Source organism: Salmo trutta, chromosome 14 (genome assembly GCF_901001165.1).
Source record: "Salmo trutta chromosome 14, fSalTru1.1, whole genome shotgun sequence".
Classification (NCBI taxonomy): Eukaryota; Metazoa; Chordata; class Actinopteri; order Salmoniformes; family Salmonidae; genus Salmo; species Salmo trutta.
Window position 1 is genome coordinate 2,893,914 of NC_042970.1, and position 13,638 is coordinate 2,907,551.

General features: G+C 48.5%; 1 protein-coding gene across 1 annotated transcript in view; it reads left to right on the forward strand.

Moving 5' to 3' along the window:
- Nucleotides 1-777: 777 nt before the first annotated feature.
- Nucleotides 778-13,638, forward strand: part of acad9 (acyl-CoA dehydrogenase family, member 9) — a 48,445-nt gene continuing 35,584 nt past the window's right edge. Inside the window, exons 1-5 of the mRNA XM_029774211.1 lie at nt 778-1,078; nt 1,363-1,456; nt 8,865-8,966; nt 9,122-9,228; nt 9,330-9,430. Of these exons, the coding sequence (XP_029630071.1) occupies nt 908-1,078; nt 1,363-1,456; nt 8,865-8,966; nt 9,122-9,228; nt 9,330-9,430 (575 nt within the window). The 5' untranslated portion in view covers nt 778-907. The remainder of the gene's footprint in view (nt 1,079-1,362; nt 1,457-8,864; nt 8,967-9,121; nt 9,229-9,329; nt 9,431-13,638) is intronic.

The following is a 13,638-nucleotide window of genomic DNA, read 5'->3' on the forward strand; positions in this document are numbered from 1 at the left end:
TCAACAGCTTGATAAACTCTATGCGAAGGAGATGTGTCACGCTGCATGAGGCAAATGGTGGTCACACCAGATACTGACTGGTTTTCTGATCCTCGCCCCTACCTTTGTTTTTAAGGTATCTGTGACCAACAGATGCATATCTGCATTCCCAGTCATGTGAAATTCATAGATTAGGACTGATGAATTGATTTCAATTGACTGATTTCCTTATGAACTGTAACTCAGTAAACTATTTTAAATTGTTGTGTTTGTATTTTTGTTCATTATACATGTGCAGTATACAGAAATGTGTCCATTGTTTTTTTTTTAGCAGGCGGTGAGCACTTCCATGTACATTTTGTTCCTGAATAAACAGTCCCATCCAGTGGTTTAATGAAGAATTGCAGCTGATTCATTACGAAACGCCCATTTTACGTCATTAGTATGCGACAGAATGAGGTGAAAGGTCTGTCTACTGTTAGGGCTATTCGGTATCCTTGGCGCGTCCCTACCCTAAATCCTAACACTGACCTTAACCCCTACCCGTATCCTAACCTTAGCCATAACCCTTACCTAACCTTAGCCACAACCCTTACCTAACCTTAACCCTGACCTTAACTCCTACCCGTATCCGAACCTTAGCCATAACCCTTACCTAACATTAAACCTTACCTTAACTACTGGTCAGTACGAAAAAAAAAAAATGTATGAAATGAAATGTATGCATTCACTACTGTAAGTCGCTCTGGATAAGAGCATCTGCTAAATGACTAAAATGTCAAATGGTTACGTATGGGTGACGTCAGCGGTGACGTCAGTGTCGGGACGTCCCGTGTATCCCGTATAGCTACGACCATATTTCAACCTGCTTTTAACCCATTTTCAGGAAGCAGCAGAAGTCTGGGAGAGGTGAACATTTGACAGGGCAATGAATATCAACAGACTTATAGCTTTATCGAAACGTGTTAAATATGGAGAGATTTTAACATCTAACGCAAGACATGCTGCGATAGAAGTCACCTTACCTCACCGAACCATCAGAACTCATGCTCGGAACCTGGCCTACGCCAAGGACCTGTTCCTTGGCAAAGTTAACAAAGTAAGCGACTAGCTGACTATTTTTTTAATGTATTATGTTTTTTTAAATTCTAGATAATGAATATAATGTTGATTTAGCCGTACTGTGTAAGAAATATGTGCTAGCTTGCTCAGATAACTTGCTCACCCATAGCCATCTTTCCCTTGTTATTGTCAGCTGTCACCTCTAGCCAGAGACAAGCCATTTGTTTTCCTTGGAAGACAATGAGAAAATCCTAAAAGCCAGTAGCTAGCTTGTCATAACCCAGAAGGATAAATGAACCAAGTATCTGATTCCTCCTCCAGGCAGAGTGCTTCCCCTATCCAGAGATTAGAAATGAAGAGCTGGAGGAGATCAACTCGTTTGTTGCTCCGGTAGAGAAATTCTTCACTGAAGAGGGTGAGCCTGAGAGAAGAGACTGCTGTCCTTTATACAAGACTCAGATTCAAAGTGTGGTTCTATTCTAATGGACCTTCACACTAGTACATTGTTTATAGAGACTGTTGTCTTTCAGTGCTGTTTCATTCTAGGAGACCTTGTCTAGTCACCCCAGTCAGTGTTTAATGTTTAGTTAAAATAATCTGCTCAATTGCATTTTATTCTGAGAGACTTTGTTTCATGGATAAGTATCGTTGTATTCTGGGACTGTGTGGTATTCTGGGACTGTGTTCCTGTGTGGTATTCTGGGACTGTGTTCCAGTGTGGTATTCTGGGACTGTGTGGTATTCTGGGATGGTGTCCCAGTGTGGTATTCTGGGACTGTGTCCCAGTGTGGTATTCTGGGACTGTGTCCCAGTGTGGTATTCTGGGACTGTGTCCCAGTGTGGTATTCTGGGACTGTGTCCCAGTGTGGTATTCTGGGACTGTGTCCCAGTGTGGTATTCTGGGACTGTGTCCCAGTGTTGTATTCTGGGACTGTGTCCCAGTGTGGTATTCTGGGACTGTGTCCCAGTGTGGTATTCTGGGACTGTGTTCCAGTGTGGTATTCTGGGACTGTGTTGTATTCTGGGACTGTGTTCCAGTGTGGTATTCTGGGACGGTGTCCCAGTGTGGTGTTCTGGGACTGTGTTGTATTCTGGGGCTGTGTTCCAGTGTGGTATTCTGGGACGGTGTCCCAGTGTGGTGTTCTGGGAATGTGTCCCAGTGTGGTGTTCTGGGAATGTGTCCCAGTGTGGTGTTCTGGGACTGTGTCACAGTGTGGTATTCTGGGACTCTGTTCCAGTGTGGTATTCTGGGACTGTGTCCCAGTGTGGTATTCTGGGACTGTGTTCCAGTGTGGTATTCTGGGACTGTGTTCCAGTGTGGTATTCTGGGACTGTGTTCCAGTGTGGTATTCTGGGACTGTGTTCCAGTGTGGTATTCTGGGACTGTGTTCCAGTGTGGTATTCTGGGACTGTGTTCCAGTGTGGTATTCTGGAACGGTGTTCCAGTGTGGTATTCTGGGACGGTGTTGTATTCTGGGACTGTGTTCCAGTGTGGTATTCTGGGACAGTGTCACAGTGTGGTGTTCTGGGACTGTGATGTATTCTGGGGCTGTGTTCCAGTGTTCTGGGACTGTGTCCCAGTGTGGTATTCTGGGACTGTGTCCCAGTGTGGTATTCTGGGACTGTGTCCCAGTGTGGTATTCTGGGACTGTGTCCCAGTGTGGTATTCTGGGACTGTGTCCCAGTGTGGTATTCTGGGACTGTGTCCCAGTGGGGTATTCTGGGACTGTGTCCCAGTGTGGTATTCTGGGACGGTGTTCCAGTGTTGTATTCTGGGACTGTGTTGTATTCTGGGACTGTGTCCCAGTGTGGTATTCTGGGACTGTGTTGTATTCTGGGACGGTGTTCCAGTGTGGTATTCTGGGACGGTGTTCCAGTGTTGTATTCTGGGACTGTGTTGTATTCTGGGACTGTGTCCCAGTGTGGTATTCTGGGACTGTGTCCCAGTGTGGTATTCTGGGACTGTGTCCCAGTGTGGTATTCTGGGAATGTGTCCCAGTGTGGTATTCTGGCAATGTGTCCCAGTGTGGTATTCTGGCAATGTGTCCCAGTGTGGTATTCTGGCAATGTGTCCCAGTGTGGTATTCTGGGACTGTGTTCCAGTGTGGTATTCTGGGACTGTGTTCCAGTGTGGTATTCTGGGACGGTGTTCCAGTGTGGTATTCTGGGACGGTGTTCCAGTGTGGTATTCTGGGACGGTGTTCCAGTGTGGTATTCTGGGACGGTGTTCCAGTGTGGTATTCTGGGACGGTGTTCCAGTGTGGTATTCTGGGACGGTGTTCCAGTGTGGTATTCTGGGACGGTGTTCCAGTGTGGTATTCTGGGACGGTGTTCCAGTGTGGTATTCTGGGACGGTGTTCCAGTGTGGTATTCTGGGACTGTGTGGTATTCTGGGACTGTGTCCCAGTGTGGTATTCTGGGACTGTGTCCCAGTGTGGTATTCTGGGACTGTGTCCCAGTGTGGTATTCTGGGACGGTGTCCCAGTGTGGTATTCTGGGACGGTGTCCCAGTGTGGTATTCTGGGACGGTGTCCCAGTGTGGTATTCTGGGACGGTGTCCCAGTGTGGTATTCTGGGACGGTGTCCCAGTGTGGTATTCTGGGACGGTGTTCCAGTGTGGTATTCTGGGACGGTGTTGTATTCTGGGACTGTGTTCCAGTGTGGTATTCTGGGACGGTGTCCCAGTGTGGTGTTCTGGGACTGTGATGTATTCTGGGGCTGTGTTCCAGTGTTCTGGGACTGTGTTCCAGTGTTGTATTCTGGGACTGTGTTCCAGTGTGGTATTCTGGGACTGTGTCCCAGTGTGGTATTCTGGGACTGTGTTGTATTCTGGGACTGTGTTCCAGTGTGGTATTCTGGGACTGTGTTCCAGTGTGGTATTCTGGGACTGTGTCCCAGTGTGGTATTCTGGGACTGTGTCCCAGTGTGGTATTCTGGGACTGTGTCCCAGTGTGGTATTCTGGGACTGTGTCCCAGTGTGGTATTCTGGGACTGTGTCCCAGTGTGGTATTCTGGGACTGTGTCCCAGTGTGGTATTCTGGGACTGTGTCCCAGTGTGGTATTCTGGGACTGTGTCCCAGTGTGGTATTCTGGGACTGTGTCCCAGTGTGGTATTCTGGGAATGTGTCCCAGTGTGGTATTCTGGGAATGTGTCCCAGTGTGGTATTCTGGGAATGTGTCCCAGTGTGGTATTCTGGGAATGTGTCCCAGTGTGGTATTCTGGGACTGTGTCACAGTGTGGTATTCTGGGACTGTGTCCCTGTGTGGTATTCTGGGACTGTGTTCCAGTGTGGTATTCTGGGACTGTGTTCCAGTGTGGTATTCTGGGACTGTGTTCCAGTGTGGTATTCTGGGACGGTGTTCCAGTGTGGTATTCTGGGACGGTGTTCCAGTGTGGTATTCTGGGACGGTGTTCCAGTGTGGTATTCTGGGACGGTGTTCCAGTGTGGTATTCTGGGACGGTGTTCCAGTGTGGTATTCTGGGACGGTGTTCCAGTGTGGTATTCTGGGACTGTGTTCCAGTGTGGTATTCTGGGACTGTGTTCCAGTGTGGTATTCTGGGACTGTGTTCCAGTGTGGTATTCTGGGACTGTGTTCCAGTGTGGTATTCTGGGACGGTGTTGTATTCTGGGACTGTGTTCCAGTGTGGTATTCTGGGACAGTGTCCCAGTGTGGTGTTCTGGGACTGTGATGTATTCTGGGGCTGTGTTCCAGTGTTCTGGGACTGTGTTCCAGTGTGGTATTCTGGGACTGTGTCCCAGTGTGGTATTCTGGGACTGTGTCCCAGTGTGGTATTCTGGGACTGTGTCCCAGTGTGGTATTCTGGGACTGTGTCCCAGTGTGGTATTCTGGGACTGTGTCCCAGTGTGGTATTCTGGGACGGTGTCCCAGTGTTGTATTCTGGGACTGTGTCCCAGTGTGGTATTCTGGGACTGTGTCCCAGTGTGGTATTCTGGGACTGTGTCCCAGTGTGGTATTCTGGGACTGTGTCCCAGTGTGGTATTCTGGGAATGTGTCCCAGTGTGGTATTCTGGGAATGTGTCCCAGTGTGGTATTCTGGGAATGTGTCCCAGTGTGGTATTCTGGGACTGTGTCCCAGTGTGGTATTCTGGGACTGTGTCCCAGTGCGGTATTCTGGGACTGTGTCCCAGTGCGGTATTCTGGGACTGTGTCCCAGTGCGGTATTCTGGGACGGTGTCCCAGTGCGGTATTCTGGGACGGTGTCCCAGTGCGGTATTCTGGGACGGTGTCCCAGTGTGGTATTCTGGGACGGTGTTCCAGTGTGGTATTCTGGGACTGTGTTGTTTTCTGGGACTGTGTTCCAGTGTGGTATTCTGGGACGGTGTCCCAGTGTGGTGTTCTGGGACTGTGATGTATTCTGGGGCTGTGTTCCAGTGTTCTGGGACTGTGTTCCAGTGTTGTATTCTGGGACTGTGTTCCAGTGTGGTATTCTGGGACTGTGTTCCAGTGTGGTATTCTGGGACTGTGTCCCAGTGTGGTATTCTGGGACTGTGTCCCAGTGTGGTATTCTGGGACTGTGTCCCAGTGTGGTATTCTGGGACTGTGTCCCAGTGTGGTATTCTGGGACTGTGTCCCAGTGTGGTATTCTGGGACTGTGTTGTGTTCTGGGACTGTGTTCCAGTGTGGTATTCTGGGACTGTGTTCCAGTGTGGTGTTCTGGGACGGTGTTCCAGTGTGGTATTCTGGGACTGTGTTGTATTCTGGGACTGTGTTGTGTTCTGGGACTGTGTTCCAGTGTGGTATTCTGGGACTGTGTTCCAGTGTGGTATTCTGGGACTGTGTTGTATTCTGCGACTGTATCCCAGTGTGGTATTCTGGGACTGTGTCCCAGTGTGGTATTCTGGGACTGTGTCCCAGTGTGGTATTCTGGGACTGTGTCCCAGTGTGGTATTCTGGGACTGTGTCCCAGTGTGGTATTCTGGGACGGTGTCCCAGTGTGGTATTCTGGGACGGTGTCCCAGTGTGGTATTCTGGGACGGTGTTCCAGTGTGGTATTCTGGGACTGTGTTGTTTTCTGCGACTGTGTTCCAGTGTGGTATTCTGGGACGGTGTCCCAGTGTGGTGTTCTGGGACTGTGATGTATTCTGGGGCTGTGTTCCAGTGTTCTGGGACTGTGTTCCAGTGTTGTATTCTGGGACTGTGTTCCAGTGTTGTATTCTGGGACTGTGTTGTATTCTGGGACTGTGTTCCAGTGTGGTATTCTGGGACTGTGTCCCAGTGTGGTATTCTGGGACTGTGTCCCAGTGTGGTATTCTGGGACTGTGTCCCAGTGTGGTATTCTGGGACTGTGTCCCAGTGTGGTATTCTGGGACTGTGTTCCAGTGTGGTATTCTGGGACTGTGTTGTGTTCTGGGACTGTGTTCCAGTGTGGTATTCTGGGACTGTGTTCCAGTGTGGTATTCTGGGACGGTGTTCCAGTGTGGTATTCTGGGACTGTGTTGTATTCTGGGACTGTGTCCCAGTGTGGTATTCTGGGACTGTGTCCCAGTGTGGTATTCTGGGACTGTGTCCCAGTGTGGTATTCTGGGACTGTGTCCCAGTGTGGTATTCTGGGAATGTGTCCCAGTGTGGTATTCTGGGAATGTGTCCCAGTGTGGTATTCTGGGAATGTGTCCCAGTGTGGTATTCTGGGAATGTGTCCCAGTGTGGTATTCTGGGAATGTGTCCCAGTGTGGTATTCTGGGAATGTGTCCCAGTGTGGAATTCTGGGAATGTGTCCCAGTGTGGTATTCTGGGAATGTGTCCCAGTGTGGTATTCTGGGAATGTGTCACAGTGTGGTATTCTGGGACTGTGTCACAGTGTGGTATTCTGGGACTGTGTCACAGTGTGGTATTCTGGGACTGTGTTCCAGTGTGGTATTCTGGGACGGTGTTCCAGTGTGGTATTCTGGGACTGTGTCTCAGTGTGGTATTCTGGGAATGTGTCCCAGTGTGGTATTCTGGGAATGTGTCCCAGTGTGGTATTCTGGGAATGTGTCCCAGTGTGGTATTCTGGGAATGTGTCCCTGTGTGGTATTCTGGGAATGTGTCCCAGTGTGGTATTCTGGGAATGTGTCCCAGTGTGGTATTCTGGGAATGTGTCCCAGTGTGGTATTCTGGGAATGTGTCCCAGTGTGGTATTCTGGGACTGTGTCCCAGTGTGGTATTCTGGGACTGTGTCCCAGTGTGGTATTCTGGGACTGTGTCACAGTGTGGTATTCTGGGACTGTGTTCCAGTGTGGTATTCTGGGACTGTGTTCCAGTGTGGTATTCTGGGACGGTGTTCCAGTGTGGTATTCTGGGACGGTGTTCCAGTGTGGTATTCTGGGACGGTGTTCCAGTGTGGTATTCTGGGACGGTGTTGTATTCTGGGACTGTGTTCCAGTGTGGTATTCTGGGACTGTGTTCCAGTGTGGTATTCTGGGACGGTGTCCCAGTGTGGTGTTCTGGGACTGTGATGTATTCTGGGGCTGTGTTCCAGTGTTCTGGGAATGTGTTCCAGTGTTGTATTCTGGGACTGTGTTCCAGTGTGGTATTCTGGGACTGTGTCCCAGTGTGGTATTCTGGGACTGTGTTGTATTCTGGGACTGTGTTCCAGTGTGGTATTCTGGGACTGTGTTCCAGTGTGGTATTCTGGGACTGTGTCCCAGTGTGGTATTCTGGGACTGTGTCCCAGTGTGGTATTCTGGGACTGTGTCCCAGTGTGGTATTCTGGGACTGTGTCCCAGTGTGGTATTCTGGGACTGTGTTGTGTTCTGGGACTGTGTTCCAGTGTGGTATTCTGGGATGGTGTTCCAGTGTGGTATTCTGGGACGGTGTTGTATTCTGGGACTGTGTTCCAGTGTGGTATTCTGGGACGGTGTCCCAGTGTGGTGTTCTGGGACTGCGATGTATTCTGGGGCTGTGTTCCAGTGTTCTGGGACTGTGTTCCAGTGTTGTATTCTGGGACGGTGTTCCAGTGTGGTATTCTGGGACGGTGTTCCAGTGTGGTATTCTGGGACGGTGTTCCAGTGTGGTATTCTGGGACTGTGTTGTATTCTGGGACTGTGTTCCAGTGTGGTATTCTGGGACGGTGTCCCAGTGTGATGTTCTGGGACTGTGATGTATTCTGGGGCTGTGTTCCAGTGTTCTGGGACTGTGTTCCAGTGTTGTATTCTGGGACTGTGTTCCAGTGTGGTATTCTGGGACTGTGTCCCAGTGTGGTATTCTGGGACTGTGTCCCAGTGTGGTATTCTGGGACTGTGTCCCAGTGTGGTATTCTGGGACTGTGTCCCAGTGTGGCATTCTGGGACTGTGTCCCAGTGTGGCATTCTGGGACTGTGTCCCAGTGTGGCATTCTGGGACTGTGTCCCAGTGTGGCATTCTGGGACTGTGTCCCAGTGTGGCATTCTGGGACTGTGTCCCAGTGTGGTATTCTGGGACTGTGTCCCAGTGTGGTATTCTGGGACGGTGTTCCAGTGTGGTATTCTGGGACTGTGTTGTGTTCTGGGACGGTGTTCCAGTGTGGTATTCTGGGACTGTGTTGTGTTCTGGGACTGCGTCCCAGTGTGGTATTCTGGGACTGTGTCCCAGTGTGGTATTCTGGGACTGTGTTCCAGTGTGGTATTCTGGGACTGTGTTCCAGTGTGGTATTCTGGGACTGTGTGGTATTCTGGGACTGTGTGGTATTCTGGGACTGTGTTCCAGTGTTGTATTCTGGGACTGTGTTCCAGTGTGGTATTCTGGGACTGTGTTCCAGTGTGGTATTCTGGGACTGTGTTCCAGTGTGGTATTCTGGGACTGTGTCCCAGTGTGGTATTCTGAAACCTGTCCTTGTATTTCAGTGGACTCCAAGCGTATCGACCATGAAGCTAAGATTCCTCCAGAGACTCTGAACGGATTGAAGGAACTGGGACTGTTCGGTATCCAGGTGCCTGAGGAGTACGGTGAGGAGTTTAATATCAGAGGAGTATTGTAAGGTCACAGCCTGTACAATAAACATTAGGCCTATCGCTGGTAAGGTCTTCTTCATACTGTATCAGAGATCTTGTTACTTCTGGACACATGACACCACTCAACATAACTTCCTGTCTCTTCCTAGGTGGCCTGGGTCTGTCCAACACCATGTATGCCCGACTAGGAGAGATCATCTCTCTGGATGGATCCATAGCAGTTACACTGGCTGCCCACCAAGCCATCGGACTCAAGGTAAAGAGTCCTGCACCGATGGATTCAAGGCTGTTTCTTTTTATCTGTGTTGTATAATGTTACTGCTGTTTGTGGACCTGTGATGTCTTGCTGTGTGTTAGGGGATCCTGATAGCCGGTAGTGAGGAGCAGAAGGCTAAATATCTCCCCAAGCTGGCTTCAGGAGAACATGTAGCTGCCTTCTGTCTCACTGAGCCTGGCAGGTACGAACCTACTGCAACACAGCCGTCTGTCCCACTGAGCCTGGCAGGTACGAACCTACTGCAACACAGCTGTCTGTCCCACTGAGCCTGGCAGGTACGAACCTACTGCAACACAGCCTTCTGTCCCACTGAGCCTGGCAGGTAAATACCTACTGCAACACAGCCGTCTGTCCCACTGAGCCTGGCAGGTACGAACCTACTGCAACACAGCCTTCTGTCCCACTGAGCCTGGCAGGTACGAACCTACTGCAACACAGCCTTCTGTCCCACTGAGCCTGGCAGGTAAATACCTACTGCAACACAGCCGTCTGTCCCACTGAGCCTGGCAGGTACGAACCTACTGCAACACAGCCTTCTGTCCCACTGAGCCTGGCAGGTACGAACCTACTGCAACACAGCCTTCTGTCCCACTGAGCCTGGCAGGTACGAACCTACTGCAACACAGCCTTCTGTCCCATTGAGTCTGGCAGGTAAATACCGTCTGTCCCACTGAGCCTGGCAGGTAAATACCGTCTGTCCCACTGAGCCTGGTAGGTAAATACCGTCTGTCCCACTGAGCCTGGCAGGTAAATACCGTCTGTCCCACTGAGCCTGGCAGGTAAATACCGTCTGTCCCACTGAGCCTGGCAGGTAAATACCGTCTGTCCCACTGAGCCTGGCAGGTAAATACCGTCTGTCCCACTGAGCCTGGCAGGTAAATACCGTCTGTCCCACTGAGCCTGGTAGGTAAATACCGTCTGTCCCACTGAGCCTGGCAGGTAAATACCGTCTGTCCCACTGAGCCTGGCAGGTACGAACCTACTGCAACACAGCCTTCTGTCCCACTGAGCCTGGCAGGTACGAACCTACTGCAACACAGCCGTCTGTCCCACTGAGCCTGGCAGGTAAATACCTACTGCAACACAGCCTTCTGTCCCACTGAGCCTGGCAGGTAAATACCTACTGCAACACAGCCGTCTGTCCCACTGAGCCTGGCAGGTACGAACCTACTGCAACACAGCCGTCTGTCCCACTGAGCCTGGTAGGTAAATACCGTCTGTCCCACTGAGCCTGGTAGGTAAATACCGTCTGTCCCACTGAGCCTGGCAGGTAAATACCGTCTGTCCCACTGAGCCTGGCAGGTAAATACCGTCTGTCCCACTGAGCCTGGTAGGTAAATACCGTCTGTCCCACTGAGCCTGGCAGGTAAATACCGTCTGTCCCACTGAGCCTGGCAGGTAAATACCGTCTGTCCCACTGAGCCTGGCAGGTAAATACCGTCTGTCCCACTGAGCCTGGCAGGTAAATACCGTCTGTCCCACTGAGCCTGGTAGGTAAATACCGTCTGTCCCACTGAGCCTGGCAGGTAAATACCGTCTGTCCCACTGAGCCTGGTAGGTAAATACCGTCTGTCCCACTGAGCCTGGTAGGTAAATACCGTCTGTCCCACTGAGCCTGGTAGGTATGTACCTACTGCAACACTCCAGTGTTAATTGCTAAATTGTAATTATTTCGCCACTGTCTTATTTATTGCCTTACCTCCCTAATCTTACCTCATTTGCACACACTGTATATAGACTTTCCTACTGTATTATTGACTGTACGCTTGTTTATTCCATGTGTAACTCTGTGTTGTTTGTCGCACTGCTTTGCTTTATCTTGGCCACGTCGCAGTTGTAAATGAGAACTTGTTCTCAACTAGCCTACCTGGTTACATAAAGGGTTATATATATATAATATATAAATACCTGGTTAAATAAAGGGTTATATATATAATATATAAATACCTGGTTAAATAAAGGGTTATATATATAATATATAAATACCTGGTTAAATAAAGGGTTATATATATAATATATAAATACCTGGTTAAATAAAGGGTTATATATATAATATATAAATACCTGGTTAAATAAAGGGTTATATATATAATATATAAATACCTGGTTAAATAAAGGGTTATATATATAATATATAAATACCTGGTTAAATAAAGGGTTAGGGTTATATATATATAATATATAAATACCTGGTTAAATAAAGGGTTATATATATAATATATAAATACCTGGTTAAATAAAGGGTTAGGGATATATATATAATATATAATATATATATATATAATATATAAATACCTGGTTAAATAACGGGTTATATATATATATATATAAATACCTGGTTAAATAAAGGGTTATATATATAATATATAAATACCTGGTTAAATAAAGGGTTATATATATATATAATATATAAATACCTGGTTAAATAAAGGGTTAGGGTTATATATATAATATATAAATACCTGGTTAAATAAAGGGTTATATATATAATATATAAATACCTGGTTAAATAAAGGGATATATATATAATATATAAATACCTGGTTAAATAAAGGGTTATATATATAATATATAAATACCTGGTTAAATAAAGGGTTAGGGATATATATATAATATATAATATATATATATATAATATATAAATACCTGGTTAAATAACGGGTTATATATATATATATATATAATACACTGCTCAAAAAAATAAAGGGAACACTAAAATAACACATCCTAGATCTGAATTAATGAAATAATCTTATTAAATACTTTTTTCTTTACATAGTTGAATGTGCTGACAACAAAATCACACAAAAATAATCAATGGAAATCCAATTTATCAACCCATGGAGGTCTGATTTGGAGTCACACTCAAAATTAAAGTGGAAAACCACACTACAGGCTGATCCAACTTTGATTTAATGTCCTTAAAACAAGTCAAAATGAGGCTCAGTAGTCTGTGTGGCCTCCACGTGCCTGTATGACCTCCCTACAACGCCTGGGCATTCTCCTGATGAGGTGGAGGATGGTCTCCTGAGGGATCTCCTCCCAGACCTGGACTAAAGCATCTGCCAACTCCTGGACAGTCTGTGGTGCAACGTGGCGTTGGTGGATGGAGCGAGACATTACATTTACATTTAAGTCATTTAGCAGACGCTCTTATCCAGAGCGACTTACAAATTGGTGCATTCACCTTATGATATCCAGTGGAACAACCACTTTACAATAGTGCATCTAAATCTTTTAAGGGGGGGGGGGGGGGTTAGAAGGATTACTTTATCCTATCCTAGGTATTCCTTAAAGAGGTGGGGTTTCGGGTGTCTCCGGAAGGTGGTGATTGACTCCGCTGTCCTGGCGTCGTGAGGGAGCTTGTTCCACCATTGGGGTGCCAGAGCAGCGAACAGTTTTGACTGGGCTGAGCGGGAACTGTGCTTCCTCAGAGGTAGGGAGGCGAGCAGGCCAGAGGTGGATGAACGCAGTGCCCTTGTTTGGGTGTAGGGCCTGATCAGAGCCTGGAGGTACGGAGGTGCCGTTCCCCTCACAGCTCCGTAGGCAAGCACCATGGTCTTGTAGCGGATGCGAGCTTCAACTGGAAGCCAGTGGAGAGAGCGGAGGAGCGGGGTGGCGTGAGAGAACTTGGGAAGGTTGAACACCAGACGGGCTGCGGCGTTCTGGATGAGTTGTAGGGGTTTGATAGCACAGGCAGGGAGCCCAGCCAACAGCGAGTTGCAGTAATCCAGACGGGAGATGACAAGTGCCTGGATTAGGACCTGCGCCGCTTCCTGTGTAAGGCAGGGTCGTACTCTGCGAATGTTGTAGAGCATGAACCTACAGGATCGGGTCACCGCCTTGATGTTAGCGGAGAACGACAGGGTGTTGTCCAGGGTCACCCCAAGGCTCTTAGCACTCTGGGAGGAGGACACAATGGAGTTGTCAACCGTGATGGCGAGATCATGGAACGGGCAGTCCTTCCCCGGGAGGAAGAGCAGCTCCGTCTTGCCGAGGTTCAGCTTGAGGTGGTGATCCGTCATCCACACTGATATGTCTGCCAGACATGCAGAGATGCGATTTGCCACCTGGTTATCAGAAGGGGAAAGGAGAAGATTAATTGTGTGTCGTCTGCATAGCAATGACAGGAGAGACCATGTGAGGATATGACAGAGCCAGATGACTTGGTTTATAGCGAGAATAGGAGAGGGCCTAGAACAGAGCCCTGGGGGACACCAGTGATGTCCCAGATGTGCTCAATTGGATTCAGGTCTGGGGAACGGGTGGGCCAGTCCATAGCATCAATGCCTTCCTCTTGCAGGATCTGCTGACACACTCCAGCCACATGAGGTCTAGCATTGTCTTGCATTAGGAGGAACCCAGGGCCAACCGCACCAGCATATGGTC